Source organism: Hyaena hyaena, unplaced genomic scaffold (assembly GCF_003009895.1).
Source record: "Hyaena hyaena isolate Hyena2069 unplaced genomic scaffold, ASM300989v1 scaffold_0, whole genome shotgun sequence".
Lineage (NCBI taxonomy): Eukaryota > Metazoa > Chordata > Mammalia > Carnivora > Hyaenidae > Hyaena > Hyaena hyaena.
Genome location: NW_024080632.1, coordinates 4,801,657 through 4,826,637, shown reverse-complemented (window position 1 = coordinate 4,826,637; position 24,981 = coordinate 4,801,657). Strand labels below are relative to the sequence as shown.

Genomic DNA, 24,981 nt, shown 5'->3' with positions numbered 1-24,981 from the left:
TCACTTGGCAGCCCACCTTCTTTTCTGAGGCTCTTTATTAAGCAGAGTTTGATAGAGAAGCTCTGAGCTTCTTTCATTCTCAACATACGTACTACTGCTTGGAGGGAATGTAAATAGGTGCAGCCACTTTGGAAAACAACTTGGAATTATGGAATAAAGTTAAATGTCAATAGATAGTATGCCCTAACATTTCTACTTCTACCTCTGTACCCTAGACCAGAGAAGCTCTTGCATATCCGTGTACCAAGAGATAGGTACAGGAATGTTCATATAACAGCAGAAAACTCAGAACAATCGAAAAAGGCCATTTACTGTAGAAAAATGCATTTTGAAAAGGAACAACTTAAAGTTGCATGCAGTACTCAAGAACATGATGTTGAGGGAAAATGAACATGGCAGAATATCCCCTAACAGTCTAATTCCACATTTCAAATTCAGAAGCATAAATAAGTAAAACCTCACAAATATTGCTTCTAAAATGTGATAAAAGAAGAAAGAAAAGTGGTTGTATAATTCAGGATAGTGGTCCTCTCCATGGAGGGAAGAAAGGGAATGGGATCAGGTATGTAAAATTAAGTTGATTATACCTGTGGGGAGTTCAAGTTGCATGTAGGCACTCCAGACTGCTAGCAGGTAGCTGATAACCGTGTGAAATAGCATGACACAAAATAGATCCCTGTTAATCTTGTTTTAGACAACTTCCAAATACCTAGTGTATATTTATCTAGTGTGCTAATGGAGCATCTTTTGGCCAAAGCTTCTACATTTGTTTGTTAAATGGTTTCCTGGGAACTTACCCAACAACTTACCCAGGCTTCTGAGCAAGCTCTCAGAAGGATGTTCTTAAGTGTCTGCTAATTGCCAGCATCTTTCTGGTTACTAGAAGTAGCCTCCTTCCCAGTCACCACCCCATATTTAAAATCAGCCTCTGATCAGTGTAAATGGAAATCTCCGTGTTGTAAAGTTTTGCCTTCAATTTAAATCTTTTATAAGAAGGGGTTCTTTTTATCACGCTGCCATCTTCTGTCTTAGTGCTGTGACTAATCAGCTTGTTTTCCTTCTAACTGAAGAGAAACCTTGTCTTGAGGTTTCAATATACCGCTTTGTCTTAATCTGGTCTTTTGGACATGCAATGTGGAGTTTGCCTGGCACAGTGAAACACCCTAGATTCTATTTCTAGTACTTCTCTGTCAACTTGCCATATGACTTTGGGCAGACTACTTAACCTCTGACTCCCTTGCTTCATTTGTTCAATGGAGAGATCTTTTTCTGTGAAAAGGAACGACTCACAGCTTCATGCAATACTCAGAAGCATGTTGAGGGAAAGAGGACATTGCAGAATACTATCTAAAAGTGTAACATCTGACAAAGAGCTATCCTATAGACACAGATTCCATGTCCCAAGTCCTGTTTGTTCCCATGAGTCCTTTGCTGACACCCCCCGCCCCCCAATCCATTCACTGCAACTTGGAATAAGCAGTTGCAAAACAACAACTATCCTGATTTTATACTTTGTAAACTTTATTTTTTGCTGTGTTTCTTTCTTACCCCTCCTTCCTTTCCTGTTTACCCTCGTGTAGTTGGAAGATCGTAAAATAAATTTAAGGACTTACTAGAAGTTTTCTTACACTGAATATTATACCATTTCTTTTCTCCCAAAAGACATGTTGAAATAATCCTTCATTACTGTGTTTGACACATATATGCTTCTCTCACCTAATCTACAACCTCTAAGCTGTTTAACTAACCTCAAACATCTTTTGGCGAAGACAACCTGCTGAATTTTACTGAATCTCAGATATAATTGCAAATAATGATAACTTTGGGTAATTTTTTTTTTAATCCAGAAATTGCTAAAAAGCCTATAATGCAATTCCAATATAAAGGTCAACTACTCATTTCTTGAGAATTTCTAGCTGCTTTTAGACCCAAGTTGGCATCACAGGCTAATTGTCAGTATATATTTTCTCGGAAAACCTTAAGTGGAGTTAGGTCTTATAAAACCAACATATCTTAAGCATATGAGGGTGTGAGTCATAATAAGGTTTTTTTCTTTCTTTACTGCACAAAAGACTCCATAGTAGTTTACAAAATTAGGGGCCAGTGATAAAAATTTATTTCCATGTTAGTGTGAGTGATTTGCTTGGGTCCCTGTCTGGATTGGTCAGTGGACTGAACATCTTGACACTGTTGTCCTCAGCACTTTTTTCCTTCATTTCCTCCATATTCCTCTACAAATACATAAGAATAATGCGCTCCTCTCCCAGGATTAGGCTCTCAGGGCCTGAGCCACCTGCACACATCAGTTATTATGAAGAGGCAGAGGAGGAGTATACACTTCCAAGTCCAGATGATTCTGTAAGACTGGGCTTACCTTCATTTGTGCTGCTTTGCATGTTAAAGCTCTGTCATTCACAAGGACCGTTTTGACTCTAACTCAGCAGGTGACCGTGACAGCCACAGGGGTAGCAAAATGATAGCCTGGGTTTGTCCGTGAGTAATAGTGAGTCAACATGAGTCCTTCCTGCCCCAGGATTTTCAAGGTTATGCTACTCATCTGTCATTTTTCCTCCTCAGATTAATCCCATCAGCTTTCAGAAGATCTTTTGTGTGGTGATTCTATTAATGAAAAGCGATTGGAGTTTTTGTGCATTGAGTTAGGAAGGAAAGGTAATTGGTGATCTTAACATAAGCTATGCAGTAGATCATCTGGTGGCACTGCCAGTTCGTGACAGTGCTGTTTTTCTCTCTGATGTTTGATGGCTAGAGACTAAATAGCTTAGCATTAGGATGTCAGGTTAGATAACAGGGAAATCGAATTTCTGAACATTACGATGACCTAAATATTTAAATTTTAAGTGTTTTTATATTAACTTATACATTTTTTTAAGGAAAAATGAATAACAAATTATCCATAATCCCACTAAGAAAACTATGAATATTTTAGTGATTATGCTCTCTGATTTTTCTTCTGTATATGTTTGTGTAGAGACTAATAGTAATAGGAATTGTGAATCTACCGTGTACTACAGCAGCCCATGAGATAGATTCACAGGTACTTCTGTTTCTCATCTTGTTAGGAAGAAACTGAGGCCTAGAGAGAATAAGTGACTTGCCCACAGTCACACAGCTAGAAAATAATGGAGCCCTGGGATTTAATGCAGCTGGTTCCATAGCCTGTTTGTTTTATTTCATTTTGCTATTAACAGTCATCTTAACAGTTTAGCTTTTGTCTACTATTGTGTTTTTAAAATTACATTGAATTTTACTTTTTTTGATGTACAATTAAGTTTGGTAACACTTTTTATTTAAGGAAACTTAAAAATTTTGTTTAATGTTAATTAACTTTTGAGAGAGAGAGAGAGTACAAGCAGGGGAGGGACCGAGAGAGAGACACAGAATCCAAAGCAGGCTCCAAGCTCCGAGCTGTCAGCACAGAGCCCGACCCAGGGCTCAAACTCACGAACTGTGAGATCATGACTTGAGCCTAAGTCAGATGCTTAACTGATTGGGCCATCCAAGTGCCCCTATTTAAGGAAACTTTAATACCAGCTTGTAATCTACTTGTTTTCGCTTTAGTTATCTTTCAGTTTCAAATATATTTTTCTTAACAATTTTAGGGACTATCAAATAGCTAACACTTATTATGTGTTGTAAGTGTTTGACATGATTTAACTAACTTTATCCTCACAAAGTACTCTAAGAGGTAGGTACTGTTATCCCTGTTTTGTAGATGAGGAAACTGAGGTGCAAAGAGGTTAAGTAATTTGCTCCAGGTCACCAGGTAAGCGAGCGACAGAGCCAGCAGTCAGATGGGGGCAGGCTGACTGCAGAGTCTATACTCCTAAGTATTCTGTGATAGTGTCCAGGCTCCTCCTGTATGGATGTGATTTAACCAATGTAACTGATTTAGCCAATCTCTTAATGTTAGATGTTGAGGTTGTTCCCAGTTCTTCAACAGTGGTTTTGTACTTATTTTGTTTTCATCTCTAGTTGTTTCTTAGGAGTTGCTAAATCAAACAATATGCACATTTTCCAAGGCTGTATTGCCCTTCAGAAAGGTTGTTTAGTTTTACCCTCCCACCATCATGAAATAAGAATGACCATGTTCCCTGCACTCTTGTCAACACCATGCGGGATCCTTTTTTTTAATTCTTGTTAGACTAATAGGCAAATGGCTACTAGTGTGATGATGATTTTTTCATATATTGAAAGACCATTTACATTTACTTCTTGGCGAACTGTTTATTTTTCTATTTTGCCTTTATTTCTATAGGTATAAGTTTAAATTTTAGTACTTGAAAGCAGTCATACTGGTGGTACATCAGCTTTTCAATCTGCAGAAGGTCATGTGAGCTGTGTGCTGCAAAGCTACATGGAAGCTTTTTGCTCTCTTCTCTTTGAACATTAGTGGTCTCTGTAAGGTGAACAGGTGGATTCCACAGGCTACCTGAGAAAATTGGTCTTGTCACTTCATAGTGAGTCTGATGAAGGTTCTTCATGACCTCGACAGATGGAAATCTGGTTGATAATTATAGTTATGTGCCCTGCCTTAAATTTTAGTGAATTTCATGGAGAAGGCTTCCTGCCAATGACTAATGAGAAATGTCAGGAAAATGTAACATTCTTTTTCTGGCATTTAAGTATTAAAACTTAATATCTCAACAACATGCTTTTGAGCGTTTGGCACAGATTATAGTGCTATTGAAATGAAAAAGTGTGGTTAAATACCAGCCATTTTTATTGTTTTCTGTCTCTGAAAATGAAAGAATTCAGATTTCAGGGGCTGGCCTACTATGTGTAATATTTTTTCCCCATTATGTTGACCCTGATCAGGTTACTGTTGACATCTGTCGGAGATTTGAAGCATGACTAAGATGGGCAAAGGAGGTTCCAATTGTGGCATGTTGCTTTTTGGGGTGATGTGATAAAAATGTGGATGCAAAGATAGTGTAGGAAGAGAAAATAAATGGGGATCGTTTTTGTTTCTAGGTAGCAGTACTGCCTGCATTGTGGTGCTGGACAGAACCAGCCACCGCTTACACACGGCAAACCTGGGCGATTCGGGCTTCCTGGTTGTCAGGGGTGGTGAAGTTGTGCACCGATCAGATGAGCAGCAACATTACTTCAACACTCCATTCCAGCTCTCAATTGCACCACCTGAAGCCGAGGGAGTCGTCCTGAGTGACAGGTAATCCCCCCTCTTGGCCATTACATTAAGAGCAAGTAGGACTTGGCTCGCCCACATCCTCCTCCCATCTCCCTTAACTACAGTGGAGATAGGCATTTTCAGTTCCCATATGATATAAGGCACATTGAGAATGTTCTCATCAAAAAGGCCTGCCTTTTAGTTTGACTTTGAAAGATATTTTGCTGGCTACTGCAGCCAAGTTGAATTCTAATAAACACCCAATAATTTGACAAGACTGAAAATACTCTTCAGGCTTGTAGAACATCAGTTTTTCATACCAAGACCCACAGGGTATATACGGTCATATTTGTTAAATTGTGCTGAAGAAATGAATCATTGTCCATGCATGCCACTGCCTGTACAAGATTTTGCATATGTTGTTAGGGAAGAGTTCAAACAGACATCTGCTTTATTTATCAGAATAACTTCCTGATTCTCGGGGCCTCCCATTATATGCATCAAATAGAACTTTTAAATTGTCAGAACCTTTCAAGACAGTAACTGCTTTTCTGAATCAAATTTTACAGTTTGTCTTTCCTGAGATCAGAGTACAGAATAAGACAAAGTCTCAGATTCCTTTGCCTTTAACAACCTTAAGGGACCTGTGCCAAATGATGATTATGATTAATGAATGTTGTAAAATGGGTAATGAACCTTTTGTAAAAATAGAAATCGTCTTGCAAAGGTCTATTGTCTCTACTTAATAGTTCTTATTAAGCCAGATCTTGAGTACAAACTAAGATAGAATGATTTTTTTTTTTTTAATGTTTTATTTCTAGGAGAGAGAGAGAGACAGCATGAGCAGGGGAGGGTCAGAGAGAGAGGGAGTCACAGACTCTGAAACAGGCTCCAGGCTCCGAGCTGGCAGTCAGCACGGAGCCCGACGCGGGGCTTGAACCCACAAACCGCGAGATCATGACCTAAGCGAAAGTCGGACGATTAACCAACTAAGCCACCCAGGTGCCCCTAAGATAGAATGATTATTACTGCCATCTTTTAAACTGGAATGAGTATATTATAATTAGGTATTCAGGATTGTCCATCTAGGTCTGTTGCTGACTCCTAGAGAGAGAGAAGCATTTTTTACTTTCAGATTAAGGTATGTTAACGTAATCGGAAGAATATTTCATTATAGGCCCTTCTTCAGTTGGCTATAGTACATATTCATATTAGCCATATAGGAGTGAAGAGAAAGCAGAACCCCAGGGGCTTGGTAGATACCAAGCTCAGCTAACAGAGAGAGCTGGGTTTTAATTCTCCTTTACATGATTCTTGTTGTGGCACCTGCGTGCCGGAGCTGCCCTGCCATACCTCGCACGCTCTCTGGGGGACAGTCTGGGGAGGGCAGCGTTCTGCCTGGCCTGCCGGCGGGGTGGAGGCTGCTTCCCCCCGGAGCCCACAGACAGCTTGCTAGCATGTGACTTCAGCTCGTGTTTCAGTGCAGTCAGAAGTTGCCAGCAGCACAGTATGTTCAATCAAAATGGGCACAACTGCAGCTGGCAGAACACCAAGCTTGTGGGTGGGAGTGTTGGGAGAAGAGGACAGACCGTCCAATGGTAACGAGTCTCGCGCAGGCAGGGTAGCAAAGGACACTCCTGGGGAAGGAAAACCTCAGCATAAAATAGAGCTTCACTGCCAACCTGGTCATTAATCTAAACTTCTAGAATCGGATTCGTTTCCAAAGTCTGAGCAACTGTGAAGTGTCTTGCGTTGTTTCTCTTTATACCACAGAAGAAATCGACCTGGTTTCCACCAGTTTTACAGTCTTTTCCTCCTGCTGAATGACATTTCTCTTATCACTTAGTTCCTCGTATCTAAAAGTACAATTTTTACCTTAGTTTACGAGTTTTCCTTTAGTAGCTGTTTTTACAGAATACTTGTGATATAAATGTGTAAGTGATATGTGTAAGGGAAAGTTCCTTGCCAAAGCCCGTCACAGAACTTCTAAATGTGCCACTTCTTTTCCTCAGTCTAGAGTAGATGAACCAGAAATTTTCTCAGTGCACTTTGTGTAAATCCCCAGCAGGCATGGGTGGGTGGGCTTTTATGTTTTCTCTTCCCATATTTCATAACATATCAGTCATACAAACACATTTTGGGGTCTTTCTCTCAAACTCAGGGTACTTGGTTCTGGCTTCTCCTGCCTGGGTCAGTGTCTAAATTTTTTTCTTTGCATTTGTTCCCTAATTACAGGTTAAGGCAGATTATTAGATATTTCACCTTTTCCTCACCTTGGAGGCTTGGATTCAATGAAGATGGCCTTTGGAAATGGCTGAGAACAAGCCTTTGGGAGAGGGCTATTGACTCTTGGAATATATGATCTTTTCTCCCCACCTGGTGTCCTTCCCCCACTCCCAGTTCTTGTTACTGTTTTCATCAGGTGTTATCACAGAGAAAACACATTCCCATCTATTTTTTTTAAAGTTGCATACAAAAAGATGCAGTGAAAAATCTTACCTCCTACTCCATCCCCCAGGAATACGTTTTCTCTCCTCAGCCACTGTTGTCTGTTTCTTTGTGTCCTTCCAGATTTATTCTCTGCATATGGAAGCATCTGTATTTATGAATACCCCCCACCACACAGACACACAGACACACACACACACACACACACACACACACACACAATGTCTGTACATTCCTCTCTTCATTAACAATGTATTAAAGAGTTTTTCCCAGTTTGGAGGGTTACTTTGTTTCTTTATTTATTAGATATTTCTTGAAGACCTGCTATGTGCCAGGCATACTAATAATTAAATACATGATGACAGGGTGCCTGGGTGGCTTAGTAGGTTAAGCGTCCGACTTCAGCTCAGGTCATGATCTTGTGTTTGTGAGTTTGAGCTCCACGTCAGGCTCTGTGCTGACAGCTCAGAGCCTGGACTTTGCTTCAGATTCTGTGTGTCCCTCTCGCTCGGCCCCTCCCTCGCTCACATTCTGTCTGTCTCTCTCTCTCTCTCTCTCAACAATAAATAAACATTAAAAAACATACTTAGATGATGAGCACTCTTTAAGCCCTGTGAGACACACAGTCCTACTCTCTGCCTTACTAGTCCATACTAATATTAATATAGTAGTAATAATACTGGTGATTACTGGTACTATAGTAAGAAATACCATTGTAGTATTTAATGTGAATTAATTCTTAGAAGATTTGCATGCTCTTATCTGTGGTGCTCTGTCATTCCACTATACCACACCCTCCTGAGAGCCAGAGTCAAGCCTGCAGGGAAACTGACGAGTACAAAATGAGTAAGAGAGGATGGAATTTGGCTCTAAAGAATTAGGAAATAAAGACTCATTTCTACTAGGCTTTTAGAGGCATGTTAGTCTGACTCAGAAAAGAACCCTTCCTCCTTTTAAGCCACATGTGACTAGTTTCAGTTAAGCTTTTGAACTATTTATATCAGGTTTTTCAATTAATTTTTTTCACGGTTAGGAATTTCAGAATGACTGAGGTTTTTTTTTTTTTAATGTTTTTTATTCATTTTTGGGAGAGCACGTGAGCCAGCACAGGCGGGGGAGGGGCAGAGAGAGAGGGAGACACAGAATCTGAAGCAGCTCCAGGCTTTGAGCTATCAGCACAGAGCTCATTGCGGGGCTCAGACTTGTGAACTGTGAGATCATGACCTGAGCTGAAGTCCGACACTTAACCAACTGAGCCACCAGGTGCCCCATGACTGTTTTATTATTATTATTATTATTATTGATTCTGTTATTATAAATTAGTTTTTCTTATAGCCTCATTACATTATAACATAGTGCCTGTTGGAAACTTCGAGCATATCTCTGAAGGCCTCTTGTAACTTTGCCCCTACCCTGTCCTTGTCACAGCCCGGATGCTGCTGATAGCACATCTTTTGATGTCCAGTTGGGAGACATTATCCTGACGGCAACAGATGGACTTTTTGACAACATGCCTGATTATATGATCCTTCAGGAGCTAAAAAAATTAAAGGTAATTAACTCAAAGGTTGGTTCATGGAAGGAGTGGCCCTCTCTGGGCAGCTAAGTGTTATTGGCCCAATTGTATTATCTCTTTTTGGAGGAAAGTACTCTTTTGTAATTTACGAAAATAATAGTAGTTCTGGTCTTTCAAGCAATTGTAATTGGAAGTATTCACAATTGAAGCACTTGAGAAAAAAGAGCTTTCCCACCTATACCTTTCAGTAGAGTGGTAAAGGTTAAAAAAAAGGAAAAGAGTGGTAAAGGTAGGAAAGTCCAGATGAGACATTTCTTGTATTTTTAATTGTATTTTAATAGTGCTGGCTCCTGGTTTTTTCTCCTTTTATTCTCTTAACAGACTCAGCAGGTGTTGAGGTTGGGAAAGACAGGAAATCACCACACCAGAGCCAGCCAAGCCAAGGGCAGCAGGCAGCTAGGGGCCTTCATGTGATCTGAGCTGTTGCAGTAACGAAACAGTTCAGACTTGGCCCATACAGAGAGTGGAAGGACGTGAAAACCAGTTTTTTCATATTTTTCTGGCTTTGTAAAAGTAGTAACTCTGGGGAAAATTAATCTTTTCCTATGACCATACCAGTAAGCAGTATGACTTTAAGTAGGTTGCTGAACTTTCTAAACAATATTTTCCTCACCTTTAAAATGAGGGGTACCAAAGGTCCTATTATAATTTATTACAGCGTTGTGGTGAGGATTAACTAAGACCATGTATACGAGATCCTTAGTGGCATACCCCATCTGTGGGGTACAGTAAAGGTCAGGTGTTTATATGGTGCTGGCCCTGTACTCTGTGTGGGGACAGTGTGGTAAGCAGAAATGACACATTCCCTGCATATGGAGTTGACATTCTAGTGGAGAAAGATAATACAGAGAAAGAAATATATAATAAGTGTTAGTGGCTTAGAAGGAAACTAAAGCAGGGTGAAGGAATGGAGAATAAAAGGAGCTGCTGTTTTAGAAAGATTGACCAGGGAAGGCCTCAGAGGAAGCAACAATGAAACAGAAGCCTGTTATAATTTATACTAAAACGATTCCGAGTCTTAGCATGTTAAAGTGGACCTTGTTTCCCATCCCCGTTGTACAGATGAGGAGGTTGAAGCAGCAAGGATAAGGGTGTGGATCAAGGTCCCACAGCTAAACAAGAATCTTTCATCATGATGTAAAATTCTAAAGGTATTTTCAGTAGGACACCTGGCAGCTCTTACTTGGAGAGCAAACTGTGGTTGGCCAGGGTTGCATTCCGAAGCAAGGAAACTTTTGAGGTCACCCCTAAAGTGCTATCAAAATCCACCTTTTCAGTCCCATCCAGTTTTAGCAAGAATACCGTAAGAATTCCAAATGGGGAAAAAAGCAAAAATGGAAATGCAACCTTCAGGGCCCAAGGCCACCTGAGCAAAGAACGACATCTGACTGACATCTTGTGCAGGCAGCACTGGTGGTCTTGTTCATTTTACTAAAGGTGTAATGTTTTAATGTCTTCTCTAACTGGAGTAAAAACTTAAATGCTGGAAACTGTGGCTAGATCAGCATTACTGTCTCAAAAAGTGGTATTTACAAGAAGTTTGTGTACTTGTGTGCAGAAATCATTTGAGGTATTATGTAAAAATAACTCCCTCATCCTTTCATCTTAGAATTCAAATTATGAGAGTATACAACAGACGGCAAGAAGCATTGCTGAGCAAGCCCATGAGCTGGCCTATGACCCAAATTATATGTCACCTTTTGCACAGTTTGCATGTGACAATGGATTGAATGTGAGAGGTAAGCATTCCTTAGGAAGGGCACAGGGACTAACTGGGGACACAGTAGGACGGGAGCATTGTGGGCTGTGGAGCGGCGTAAACTAGAACACCGGGGTGAGACTGGTAAGACATCCTCTTCCAGCTGGGAGCCTGTGGCTTTGAGCTAGGTCAGCAGGCCCTCGCGCTGAAGGACGAGAGCAAGTACCTGTCATCATGTCTTCCCCACAGAGGATGCCCTCCAGAGCTGAACTCCATTGGCTGTAGAGGCCAGCGGAACCTGAAGCCCTTTATTGCCACCGCCGCACTGCTTGGACCTGAGCCCAGAAGGCCTCTAAGTCTGCCTAGAGGCCCTGGACATTCCTAACAGTTTAACATTCTGCCCTTCACGGGTCTGACATTTCACTTCTCCCTTCCTCTGGCTTTGTGGGACTCGTTGACAGTATTTGCCTGCCAAATTACCACAGCAGGTTTTGAAGGGGGAAGCAATGTTAAACTGCCCTTGCCTCAAGAGTCCTTCTGTCTGCTGAACGATATGTAACTTTGGGAGCAGGCCAGTAGCCCAGTCTCAGAGCTGGGATGACATGTTGGTGCTATCATATCAGAACTTGTGGAGTTGGTCAGTTTCTTGCTGATATAATATTATGACATGTAAAGCATTTCTTAGTCCTCCAGAAAGTTTTAAAATAGAAGAAAGCACATGCCATAGCTGTTTGGCAGATTAGAATACAAGACTATTCCTAGCTTCAAAACATTAGATATGTTTGTCCAAATTAGGATTGTGAGTAAAGCATGTAAGTTTCTCATCAGGCAGAATTTATCCTAACCAGATTTTGTCTTTACTGTGATTGCTATAAACAGAGGATGTGGTAGCCATTTTAATAGAGCTCCTGTTGTAAAGAAGCGTAAAGGTTTTTTTAAAGCTCAACTAAACTACATATAACTTATTTTGTTTAACTATTTCTCTTTATCAGATATCATTCACATCAAATATTTTTCTACTAGAGCATGTTGACACACCAAACCCGCCTGAACTGCAAGCATTTGTCTCTTAGTACCTGCTTAGGCTTACATTTTTAATTGACTTTTCCTTTTAAGATCTGTGAATATATTTTCATTTTCATTTTAGGTGGAAAGCCAGATGACATCACCGTCCTTCTTTCAATCGTGGCTGAGTATACAGACTGACCTGCCTAGGTGTCAGCTCCGGCCTTTCCTTTCATCCTCTCGAGTCCCCCTGCCACGTGAGCTGATCCTGCTGGCAGGACCGTGCTTCTTTGCCACTGATCTCAAAGGCTGGGGATGGAAGCCTTTGTCTTTTTGAGACCTGGTTGGGATCTTTGTGGAGAACCACTACTGTCATTCACTAGCTCATTTTCTGCCAGCAGCTTCGAAGAGAAACAAGATTTTGAAGATGGGCCTTCACTTCCTACTGTCCTTTCTCCGATGGGATGGAGGTGTTCAAGGCCAAAATGGCTATTGCGTTTCAAAAATGGTTTAAGTATTGAAAATGACGATGCTGGTAAAGTGAATTCAAAATTACAATGTGTAAAAGGGATTTTTAAAGTCTAACACAAATTGTATGTTATGGTACATCTACTAGAAACATACGTTATCATCAAAAGAAATGTTACACACGTACTACACAGTCTTTGTTAGGATGATCGGGTGTGGCTTTATGTTTTCATTATAAACTCCTATTTTTCAGGGGCTTATAATTCTGCTCTAAAATACTGCTCTGGATTATGAAATCTTTATCCCAGGAGCTTTTTTGTTACAAATTGGAAGAAAACTTCAGTTTAGTTCTGTGGATGCAAATGTTCTGTGGTTTTTAAATGATGCCCAAGTATGGTCCTGTAAGGAAAGTTTCAGCAGTTTATTGATTAGTTCAAACCATAGGCTGGTGGCCTGATCTGCAGGAGGGGTTGGGGAGACTCCCTGCCAACATTTCTCAATGGAAATATTACTCAATATTGTAAACTTCTCAAAGTCTAGAAAGTTAATGTTGTGGACGAAGTTCCTCCCAGCTGTCTGATATGACGCCGCCGTGTGGGAGCCCTGGGCCCACAGGCCTCACAGTGGACAGCTGTAACTTTGAGTTTTGTTGGCTTTTGATGGTCGTGCTACTCCTAGTCTCCCTGTCAGACTTGTCATTAGTAGGCTTGCTCTCTGTAGAGCATGTACCACATTCAGGGAGTCTTGTGTGGAAAGAGCACCGTGGGCGGTGGTAACAGCACGAGAGTCCACGGGGAAAACTCCTGGTGAGGATCTGACATTTGCATTTGCCCTACACAGAAATTTAGGGGTTTCTGAATCAAGCTTAATGTTTACAGTTTACGAATAGCCATCTTGAAGTGTATAGTTTCCTTATAAAACTACCCCGCATTCAGTTTTCCCTTTATCTGCAAGCTCAAACTTATTTTTAAGGTTTGTGTACAAGTCGACTGCTGTAAAGATATATATTTTTGGGTCAGTTTTTTTCCTTCATTAACTTGGTGGTAGAAAATATATATATACTTAGAAATCCTTAAATTAAAGCCATGTTTTATATATAAGTCAGGTAACATTGGTGTATAGATGAGAATGCAATTAAACCTGATGAGAATCTACTGGAGGAGAATACAGAAAGTCTCTTTCTCTAAAGGAGATACTTATTCCCTGGTTTATTGCATTAAAACTTATGTTTGAGGTTACCTCAACTTGTTTTAAAAGATTTTGTTTTGTGAATTTGTACTGTATATTTGAGTAACTGTCAAGCTTTTATTTAAAATTGTTTAACATGTACCATGTACATGTCATTACTATATTTCAATGCATCATGCTTGTAACAGGCATTTCATTTATAATAAGAATGAGTTATTCATTTGTAAGCCGTTCAGTAATTTATCTACTATTCCTAAATTGGCATAATGTTAGATATCTATTTTGAATCACCTTTAATTACATGTCAGAATGCCTTAACTACCCTAACTTGACAAAACAGAATTCTTTGGTAGAGGAGAATAAGAGACAGGGGAGGGCGGTGGAGGGGAGACTGTTTAAATAACGAGTACCCATCGTGCTTTGATAAAACACAGAAGCGAGACTGGCAAGTGGCGGGGTATTTATTTTGCACAAACTGTTTGCAGTCTCTATGTATTTAAAAAGTAAAGAAAGTTGCATCCAGAAGGGTTTTTGTTGGAAGGAATACATTTATATTGGGCTGACAATTTCAGTTCTTTTATTTGGGTTTTTAATTATTTCCGGTCAGAGGTATGTATATAGCCTATGATCTGGATATATTTTGCATTAATTTTCCAATGCCTACCTTTAATTCCTTGTAGGAGCAGTGCTGGTCAAGTCACTGCCTTTCCTCTGCTCTCATTTAACCCATCAAACACAATCTGTATAAAGCTAGATTGGTGGTGTTTTACACAATGCATTTATTTAATCAACTTAGTCTTCTTTGAGAAACGACTATTAGAAATCGACAGTGTTTGTGTCAGTGACGTTGAAAATAGGGGGACAAGAATTGAGTTTCACAGTGGAACTAACTTTGGACCTGGCCTGTAGGTTAGTGACACAAAATATTTTTTCTGTTTTCTTTTGCCCTGTCCTTTGTGTGTTGAGCACTTAATTTTACAACTGCCGGTGGGGGAGGGAGTGGTCAGTTGGAGTGCTGCTTAACCGGGAACTCTCCTTTCACTCCCAGTGATCAGAGGCTCTGCTGGACCCATACTGGAATTTTCCAGGTCACAGAACCCAAGTCTCTGGGGGATGTGACTGAGATATACTACTTGGTGGGTCTGATTCTGAACTTGATGTGTGTGTTAACTGTATTTTAAATCAAGCAGTATAAACACACACAATTTGCCTCATCCAGTGGACTTTTATAACAAAAGAGAATTTGGATCTCTAATTAAAATGGCAAATTATTTATCCCTCTCTGGATGCACCAAAGACCAGTAAAGTTTATAGCTTTTCCATCTATATTTATAAAGCAATACTGTATTATAAAAATCAATATTTTTATCACATGCTTGAAATTTTTATTTTATTCTGTTTTAAAATGTGCACTCTAAACATATCAGAACCTTATTTCTTCCTGTGAACTTAAGCTGCCTGCGCACAAAAAAAATTACTGAATGGATAATGCAGTAGAATCCATAGGCTCTTCAAAACTGAAAGAAGAAATGGGGATGGGGGAAACAAGTTATTTGTCCTGAATTACTGTACTGGCTTGATGTGGTTGATAGGTACTAAATCACAAAAGAATCCATTCCAGGTATGCATGTCTGGGGGGTGGGCTGTGTCTAGATTAGAAATTAGGTTTCAAGCTTTGCATGATAGGAGGGTGCCCTCTCCTGTCAGCTGCATTTGTTCTGGATAGAACAGTAGCCTTCAGTACCACCAACCCACCACCTTGAGCAACGAGGCAGGAGTTGTGGGGATTCACTGAGTCAGTTTTGAGCATTTTGGAGATTGTAAACGAGATTGGCTAGAGCTGTAAATGTTTGTACTCTGGAATAAGTTCATGGTTCCTTGTCACCTGATACCAGCTATCTTTGGTAGAAGCTACAGCATCCAGTTTCCGTGGAAACTATCACATTTTGCAGTTAACAAATTTTACAATATCAAAAAAAATCTGCTTATAAAATTGAAAATATGAAGCAGAAAGGAATCGGTTCTCTTTGTGAAAAAAATTATTTGCAAAATTTAACTTCTCAACTAAAAATCAGCAGTGTCCATGGCAAAATTTTAACTGTTAGCAGGTAGTCTGTGGCAAAGATGGCTAAATAATGAAGCAAATTTGAATTTGTGTATACTAATGAGCTGCTTTTTTCTGTTGAGACTATCATTGTTTGTCTTACCCAAGAGGCAATGACCTGAATTGGATGTCTAAAATATAACTTATGCAGGAATAGTTCTGTAAATACATTTAAATAAACTGTAAAGATATTTAATAAATATAGTATTTATACTAATCTGTGTAACTCCTTAATTTGAACCGTAACTATGTAAGACACCAGCCCTTGACATTTTGTGGGTCTCTATCAAATCCTCATTTCCAAGCCTCTTAGTCATTCTAGCAGTGACTCCTTACTTTGTAGCTGTCATTTTCTGTCTTTTACTAGTTTATCTCACTTAGCTCTTTTTCACCAGCTGGTTTACTACATCAGTTTAGCTGCCTCGAAAATTCATCAAAATGGACTGATAACTGAGTGTAAAATTATAGATGTTTTCCCAACTGAGCAAGCTTTCGCATCTTCCAAAAATGATATGGAATGAAGCCACACAAAAATCTGGTGTCATTTAAACTTACCATTCTGTATGCAGATTCTAAAACCCAAATTACATACAATTTAATAGTGTGACTATCTCTTCCAGACTTGTGCTGCATCCAGGCAATTATTGTTGATGGTACCTTCACAACCTGCACCCCTCAGCCCATGTCAGCGAGTGAACCAGAAACTTCATCCTCTGCAAGGAGACCACCTCCGGTTACTCTTGGGTACACCTGCTCCCCGTGCAGTCATCTGCAGTTTTTAGGAATATGTGAAATTCAGTGTTAATCATCAGTGCGAGCCTAAGATATGTAAATCTTTAGCCTACAGCGTGAAAGGACTTGAAATTATGTGGGCATTGCCAATTTCCACAAAAAGCTTGGTGAAAGCCCATTTTCATTCATTGAGGAACATTTTGGGATGAACCTGAGTTTTTATTAGGTTATTGTGGGTAGCTCTGACTCATGACTAAGCTACAAGAGCCAAATTCATTGTGGTTTTAGTTAGAGCTCTGTTCACAGTTCTAAAGTTTACTAACTCACTCTGCCACCTTTGTGTATGAAATCCTCACAAAATGTACAACTGCTTGCCAGTTAACATTTCCTTGTGATGTGTTGGTTCACAAAGACTGCACAGTAAGATGTTATAGAAGTCGAGTTTGTCAGGTTCTAATGGACTGTAAACAGGTTCGGGGAAGGGAGAGGCTTGCATCAAATTACATAACAGTGGTTTTGTGCCAGAGTTTTTAGTCTGTTTGTACAGGTAGGAAGCTAATTCTCAACAGGACAAAGAACAGAGACATTCATAATCTACCTCATTTTACTCCAGATCTAGTGTCTCTGGCAGCGGAGGCTGCTGCTCTATATCAGATAACAGAAATAAATTTTTTGGCATCAGTTCCATTAAATTCTTTTCTGCATCACACTGCAAAATGTAGAAACCACATACGAAAATCAAAAAATTAAATTTTACAATGTATAAAAAAACTCCAAAGTGAATGGGGTAGCTATTATTTTTATTCCAGACCTTTTTTCTCCAGAGATTGTTTTACTTAAAATCTTAACAAAATATAAAAAGCAATGGACAAAAAAAGTCCTGCATTACATGAGAAAAGATTGCATAACTTTTAATGATGTCTGAAAGCACCAAACGTCAACTGTTTGCAATCAAATACAAAAGCTACCTACTAGTCACAAGACTACAAGGCATACTCATACACTCCAAATAGCTGCCGAAGAAAGTCTAAATACCTTTATAAAACTGGCAAAGAAAATGCTAAAAGCTCTAGTGTGAGCGTACATTGAATTGGAGAACTCAAATGGGCTTTTATCACTGCATGGAAAACTCTACTGTCTCCCATGTAACATAATGGTTTTAAAGCAAATATGTACACTGAAGCAGCTATTTCTAGATACGGCTGTTAGACCAGATGATTTGGGAAAAGCAGAAACCCATGCCCCGTTTCAAGGAAGGCCAAGACAGTATCTTTATCGACTGAATGTGCAAATGTGTCTGAGGTTGCGAGTGAGCTAGCAAATGGGCTGGGGGCCAATTCAGCCATCATTAAATGTTAGAATGTGGAAAAACTGCCATTATTCATGTCCTCCTCACTGTCACTTGCTGTTGCCAGACTGTCAAAAGGGTGGTTGAAGTGTTCTTGCTGGTCAGAAGAAACTGCTCCAAAGAACATGGAAGAAAACTGGAGGGGAAAAAAGTGACTCTGCTGTTTATTCAAGCAAAGGTTAGTGCTTGTTAGATGCTCCAGGTTAACAGCCCCTTTTCAGAAAGCTGGCCAATATGGTCTCCCTAACTTGGACAGTGATGGTTCATGGAACACCCAGAACAACCTTCATGACTGGTCCAGCACATCCTAAAACAAAACCTTTCCCTGCCTTCAAGGCACAGTTTGGGGTCAGTGATCTGCTTCTGACTCTTCTGCCTAAGCCATTAAAAAAAAAATTTTTTTTTAAGCTTGAGAGAGAGAGCAGAGGAGGGGCAGAAAGAGAGGGAAAAAGAAAATCTCAGGCAGGCTCTGTGCTGTCAGCACAGAGCCCAATGCAGGGCTCGAACTCACAAACCATGAGATCATGACCTGAGCTGAAACCAAGAGTTGGACATGTAACCACTTAACAGACTGAGCCCCCTGCCTGAGCCATTAAAACTCACACCAAGGCAGTGGGAGACAGAGACAAAGGGACCCTCCGTGGGCATTGCTACCTGACTAATTCATCTTCTTCCCCTTCCCTCCTGCTGCAGCAGAGGCTACCACTCCCAGGTAATGCCATTCCTTCTCTCCCCGTCTCTGCCTCCCAGGCCTCTCTGTTGAATAGGAATATCAGCACTTTAATAAAATGTCACTTTTAAAAATATATATTTATTTTTGAGAGACAGAGCAAGCAGGGGAGGGGCAGAGATAGAGGGGCAGAGGATTTGATAGCAGAGAGCCTGATGCCGGGCTCCACCTCACCAACCGTGAGACCATGACCTGAGCTGAAGTCAGATGCTTAACTACTACTAAGCCACCCAAGCGCCCTTCTCATCTTTAAAATATAAAATAGCCTTATCCCATTTCCCACTTACCACTGTTGCCTGATTTCTGCTGTAGAGTTGTCTGCATTTACAGTCTCCATTTTCTCATTCTCCTGTTCCTCAGTCCGACTGAAACAGCTCTGACCCCACGACGTCACTAACTGTTCTTGTAGTCATCTCAAATCGCCACATCCTTGTCAATGACCATTTTGGGTCTTCATCCCATTTGATACTCATGCTTTTTTCTCGTACCTTCCTCCTGCCACACTCTCCTGGTTGCTTTTAGAATGTTCAGCTGGCCCACCCTTTGAATTAGGGTTTTGCAGTCAGCACTACAGACATTTTTGGGCTAAGGGTTCTTCGTTGGGACTGTGCTGTGTAGGCAGGGGATGGCCTCTACCCACAAGATTCCAGTAGCCCCTCCTCCCCAAATTGCAACATCCAAAAATGTCCCCAGACATCACTCAGTGTCCTCTCTAGGGAGCATAACTGCCTCAGTTAAGAACCACCACTTTGGGGCACCTGGGTGGCTCAGTCAGTTAAGTGTCTGACTCTTGGTTCAGCTCAGGTCATGAGCTCACGGTTTGTGAGACGAAGTCCCATGTTGGGGTCTGTGCTGACAGTGCTAAGCCTGCTTGAGATTTTCTCCCTCTTCCTCTGCCCCTCCCATTCTCACATGCACACGCACATCGTCTCTTCCTCCCTCTCTCTCAAAAAGTAAATAAAAATAATTTTAAAATAAATAAAAATTTCACCTCAATACAACTGCACCCAAAATAATTAGATACCTAGAAATAAGCCTAATCAAAGAGGTGAAAGATGTGTACTCTGAAAACTATAAAACACTGATGGAAGAAATTGCAGAGGACACAAAGGAATGTGGATTAGAAGAACAAATATTATTAAAATGTCTATATTACCCAAAGCAGTCTACTCATTCAATGCAATTCCTATCAAAACACCAACAGCATTTTTACAGAAATAGAACACATAATCCTAAAATTTGTATGGAACCACAAGACCCTGAATAGCCAAAGCAATCTTGAAAGAAAAGCAAAGCTGGAGGCATTACAATTCTGGACTTCAAGTTAAATTACAAAGCTGCAGTAATCAAAACAGTATGGTACTGACATAAAAAGAGACACATAGATCAATGGAACAGAATAGAAAATCCAGAAATAGGGGCGCCTGGGTGGCTCAGTTGGTTAAGCGTCCAGCTTCAGCTCAGGTCATGATCTCACAGTTTGTGGGTTCGAGCCCCACATCAGGTTCTGTGCTGACAGCTAGCTCAGAGCCTGAAGTCTGCTTCAGATTCTGTATCTCCCTCTCTCTCTGACCCTCCCCTTCTCATGCTGCCTCTCTCTATCTCTCAGAAGTAAATAAAACATTAAAAATTAAAAAAAAAAAAAGAAAGAAAATCCAGAAATAAACTCACAATTATATGGTCAATTAATCTTTGATGAAAGAATATCCAATTGGGATAAAGAATGTCTCTTCAGCAAATGGAGTTGGGAAAACAGGACAGCGACATGTAAAAGAATGAAACGGGGCCACTTTCTTACACCATACACAAAAATAAATTCAAAATGAATTAAAGACCTAAGTGTGAGACCTGAAACCACAAAAATTCTAGAAGAAAACCCAATCAGAAACTTCTTTGACACTGGCAGTAGCAACTTCTTTATAGACATGTCTCCTGAGGCAAGGGAAACAAAAGCAAAAATAAACTATTGGGACTACATCAAAATTAAAAGCTGCTGCACAGTGTAGGAAACAGTCAACAAAACTAAAAGGCAACTACAGAATGGAGGAAGAGATTTGCAAATGACCTATCCCATACTGGGTTAGTATCCAAAAAATGTAAAGAATTTATAAACTCAACACACCTGGGTGCCTGGGTGACTCAGTTGGTTAAGCATTCGACTCTTCAGCTCAGGTCATGATCTCATGGTTTGTGAGGTCAAACCCCACATCAGGCTCCGTGCTGTCAGTGTGGGATTCTACTTGTCTACTTGGGATTCTCTCTCTCTCCCTCTCTCTGCCCCACACCAGCTTGTGTGCGATCTCTCTTAAAATAAATAACTATTTAAAAAGTAAAAAAACAGCAATGCACTTTTAGGAATTTGCCTTGAAGATACACTTTTGACAATATGAAAATACATGTGTAAAAGTTACTCACTGCAGCTTTTTAACTGCAAAATATAAGTGGGGGGAGGGGGCTATCTAAATGCCTACATATAAGAGAATGGTTGAATTAACTATGGTACATCATGGGTGAAATACTACACAACTGGTGGTGGAGGGGGGATACAGAGTGATTTGTAGTACATACTACTTAGGTACAAAAAGCAAATTGGAAAACAGCATTTATAGTATAAGAAAGAAGAAGAAATAAAATATACGTATCTGCTCATTTGTGTAAAAAGTAACACAAATGATCAATGAAAAACTAATGAATTCTCTACAAAGAGTGCAGAGAAGGGAGTGATGCCGTTCTGCAGAGACGCTGACATAGTTCTGACTTGTAGTGCGGCTCATGGCTCAGCACTCAGAGACCAAATCAGCACGGATTTGGGGAGAGCCAAAATGGAAGACAAGCAAACAAAGCTATCTGTGTGCCAGATGATTAACATAACCATACTGAAATATGAGTGAAGGAAGAAAACTACCCTAAGTAATGCTGAAAAACTGTTGAAAAAAGTCTTTTGAATATATACTTGAAGACACAAAAATGTTCGCAAATATTATACCCCTGTTAGCAGATTCATTTTTCCAGGAGTATGAGTTAGCAATTCTGAAAGTATGTTCTCAGGTTGAACAGTAGGTAAACATGTTGTGGATAATAACAGCCAAGTTTCTCCTTGCCAGACGAAGGAGTTCTAAAGAAAAGGGGGAGGCCCGTATAAGCCTGCGGTGTTGGGTTAGAACTGGAGGTTATCAGCATGAATGCATGGGTTTTCATGTACACAGGTGTATATGTATACATACAAATAGATACAAAAGTTGATCGATATGTGTGTATGTGTCAAAAAATACACACATTTCCTAGTTCTGTCTGCTGAGAGGGCCTAGAAGCAAAGAAGCCCAAGTACAAAAGAGCACAAAACCTACTACCCAGAAGTTGTTTCCATCTACCATCCCCAAACAAAGGAACCAGGACTCTGGGAGAAATGGCTGATTCCATTTGGACTGGAGTCAGAGAAATACAAGTTAAACCTAGCACACTTTAAATTTCCAGAAAGTAAGGAAGTGCTCAAAAATGCTGGAGACATGCCGAAGAGACAGAGGCTCCCAGTGGCCAAATATGGAGAGGTCAAGCAACAAAATAAATGACAGTCATGGATCATTAGCCAGAAAATAATATCCAAGAGCATTTTGTGATCTAAATAATCGAATAACAAATGGGAAGGAGAGTTATTAAAGTTCAGTTTCATCTGATAATAGAAAAATTACCCAAAAAATTACCATTTGTCAAGCATCACAGTAATAACTATTTTAGACAAAAAAGCATCAATGGATGTTGAAATTAGTAGGCAAAAAGTATGATGAGAAACGGAATATTTATATAGTTTCAAAGTATCTTCCACCATGACAGTTTGAATTACTAACGGAAAACAGTACCTTTACTAAAGTGGAGAGATCTGGCAGAGAACACCTTAACTCTACGATAAAAATTAGGATTACCAAGAAGGAAACATGTCTCCATCATGTGCCTCCAGATATGATGCAGAACAACACAGTATCATTCTGCTGCATTCTTGCTGAAAATACACAGCTGAAATTTAATCATGAAGAAATCATCAGAAAAATTCAAATTCAGGGGCATTCTGCTGAAGTGTCAAGGTTAAGATAGACAGACCAAGATTTAGAAAAACGTTCCAGACTAAAGGAGACTCTTAACATTTAGGGAATAGGGTAAATGGTATGTGGGAATTCTATACTAAATTCTAGAAGTGATTCTGAATTTATTTCAAAATTTAAAAAAGCCTGATGTGCATGTGTGCAAGTATGAGTGCGTAGAGTCATAATAAAGTGTTTGTAATGATTATCTCTGAAAATCTCTTATTTGTATTTTCTGATTTTTCCCTGATGAAAGGATAATTGTACTATTACACGTAAATGTTAGCATTTGGAGAGTCTAGGAGAAGGGTATATAGGAACTCTTTGTACTAATTTTACAACTTTTTAAAAGTGAAATTATTTTAAAATGAAAAGTTAAATACAAGCGAACAAATAGGATGGGCCATATTATACGAATGTCACTAGCACCATAATGGCTACAGCTTGAGTCTGGCTCACAGGTGCAGCCCCTCAGTGCAAATGGCGGACACTGCTAATCAACTAGATACAGCTTTAGCCATTCTCAACTTAGCTCACCGACTGGATGACTGACTGTGGTGGTGAGAGGAGAGAGGAAACCTATCTGCCACTCCCGGCATAGAGGGTGTTTTGAACCAGGGCAAGAGGGAGGAAAGGAGGCCCGGTGAAGAGCACATTAAATATCTTAGGGACGTCCCTGAATGCCATTCCAAGGAGTTTAGGTGTAATCCTATGGGAAAAAGGGAATGATCCAAGAGTTTTGAAGACAGGAGAGTGATGTGTAACAATAACTTAACATTTAATGAGCACTAGCCATGTGCCAGCTCTATATATTAGTTCAATTAATTTCCACAGTTCTATTTAATAGGTGGTAGTATTATCATCTCCATTTTACTGATAATAAAACCAAGGTAAAGAGGTGTAACTTGTCCAAGTCACACAGCTAATAAGTGGCAAACTGGGATGTGAACCTACGAACTCAAAATCTGGAGCCAACACTCTGAACCCCTGCACTCTACCTCAGCTGCAAGGTTTGGACAAACTCTTCTCTAACACTTGGAGGAGAACCTGAGTGCAGGGGAATGGGGCATGGAAGCCAATTTGAAGGCTCACAATAGTTTGGGAGGAAGATGATAAGCATATAAATACTTAACTATATTGGAATTTGAGTTTTGCAGGAATTTGTCACATTCAGGCAAATTAATTCCCTTTAAAAATAGAATTTCCTTTTTAGAATTTAAGTGACATGATGGGAAATTTGACAAAGAGCCCTGTAATGGTGCTCATGGAGCTTACAGTTCTTTATACGCATCACTTTCCCTACTGAGGAAACGGGCAATCTTAGTGAATTTCAGGGAGTTGAAGCAGTCAGAAATGTTTTTGGGTTGTTACCTGTGAAAAAGTAAGCACATTATATTTATATATAATCAAAGGACAAATTTCAGTTTTCATTATGTAACCAAGCTAAGAATACACAAGAGAAAACTGCCATAACTCCTAAGCATACAACAGGTATTCAGTAAACACTTAAGGGGCACCTGGGTGGCTCAACTGGTTGAGCGCTGACTTCAGCCCAGGTCATGATCTCACAGTCTGTGAGTTTAAGCTCTGCGTCAGGCTCTGTGCTGACAGCTCAGAGCCTGGAGCCCTGCTTCGGATCTTGTGTCTCCTTTGCTCTCTGCCCCTCCCCCACTTGTGCTGTTTCTCTCTCTCTCAAAAATAAAACATTAAAAATTTTTTAAAAAACACTCATAGCATCAAACTGAATAATAAATGGAGTTTACAACCCAACTTTACTGTTCTAAAATAGAGCATAAAACAGTGACTTTTAGAAATACTTTCTCCCTTCAATTTTCTAATTCTAAGAAACTCATATTTCCAGTAAAAGAAGCTTGAATAAAACATAATGTAAACATGTTAAATTGGGACTACTATTTCAGATACTTCAGTTTCTAAGAAATCATATTTATCTTCAGTTCAATAGATATCATAAGGTTTAACTTAACAATATTCTATAAAGCTTATCATCCAGCTAATAAAATGTTGGTAATATAATGTTATTAGCTGGGACTCCACTATGAAAAAAATTTATGATGTTTGTTGGGATGAAATTTATGTTTGTTCCACAATGAGTAAAGGGTTTTCCAGCCAAATTTGAAAAATAAAATGAGAAGGACACTTATTTTAAAAAAGAAATTATATGACTTTGGCATACTATTTGTACTCACAGATAAGTATCTTGTAAGCAATCACAATTTATTCTTTTAAACAAGTGACCCAAATCTCTACCTGAATGTACTTTGTTACTCAATGAGCAATTAAACTCTTTTGTACTGACAGTCTATGTAAGTCATTTTTTTAATTGTTTATTTAGTTTAGAGATGAAGAGAGGCAGAGTGTGAACAGGAGAGGGGCAGAGAGAGAGGGAGACACAGAATCTGAAGCAGGCTCCGGGCTCCACGCCGTCAGTACAGAGCCC

General features: G+C 39.8%; 2 protein-coding genes across 7 annotated transcripts in view; one reads left to right on the top strand and one right to left on the bottom strand.

Annotated features, from left to right (window-relative positions):
- PPTC7 (protein phosphatase targeting COQ7) overlaps positions 1-15,824 on the top strand; it is a 38,685-nt gene extending 22,861 nt beyond the window's left edge. Inside the window, exons 3-6 of the mRNA XM_039244769.1 lie at positions 4,993-5,191; positions 9,026-9,149; positions 10,783-10,912; positions 12,020-15,824. Coding sequence (XP_039100700.1) covers positions 4,993-5,191; positions 9,026-9,149; positions 10,783-10,912; positions 12,020-12,078 — 512 coding nt within the window. The 3' untranslated portion in view covers positions 12,079-15,824. The remainder of the gene's footprint in view (positions 1-4,992; positions 5,192-9,025; positions 9,150-10,782; positions 10,913-12,019) is intronic.
- Positions 15,825-16,955: 1,131 nt separating this feature from the next.
- Positions 16,956-24,981, bottom strand: part of RAD9B (RAD9 checkpoint clamp component B) — a 30,955-nt gene continuing 22,929 nt past the window's right edge. For 4 of the 6 annotated variants that reach the window (XM_039247658.1, XM_039247279.1, XM_039247357.1 and 1 more), the window contains one exon: positions 17,149-17,853. In XM_039247658.1, the coding sequence (XP_039103589.1) occupies positions 17,725-17,853 (129 nt within the window). In that variant the 3' untranslated portion in view covers positions 17,149-17,724. Of the gene's footprint in view, positions 17,079-17,148; positions 17,854-20,719; positions 23,895-24,981 lie in introns of those variants that run through there. The other 2 variants (XM_039247728.1, XM_039247502.1) reach the window with 2 other exon arrangements.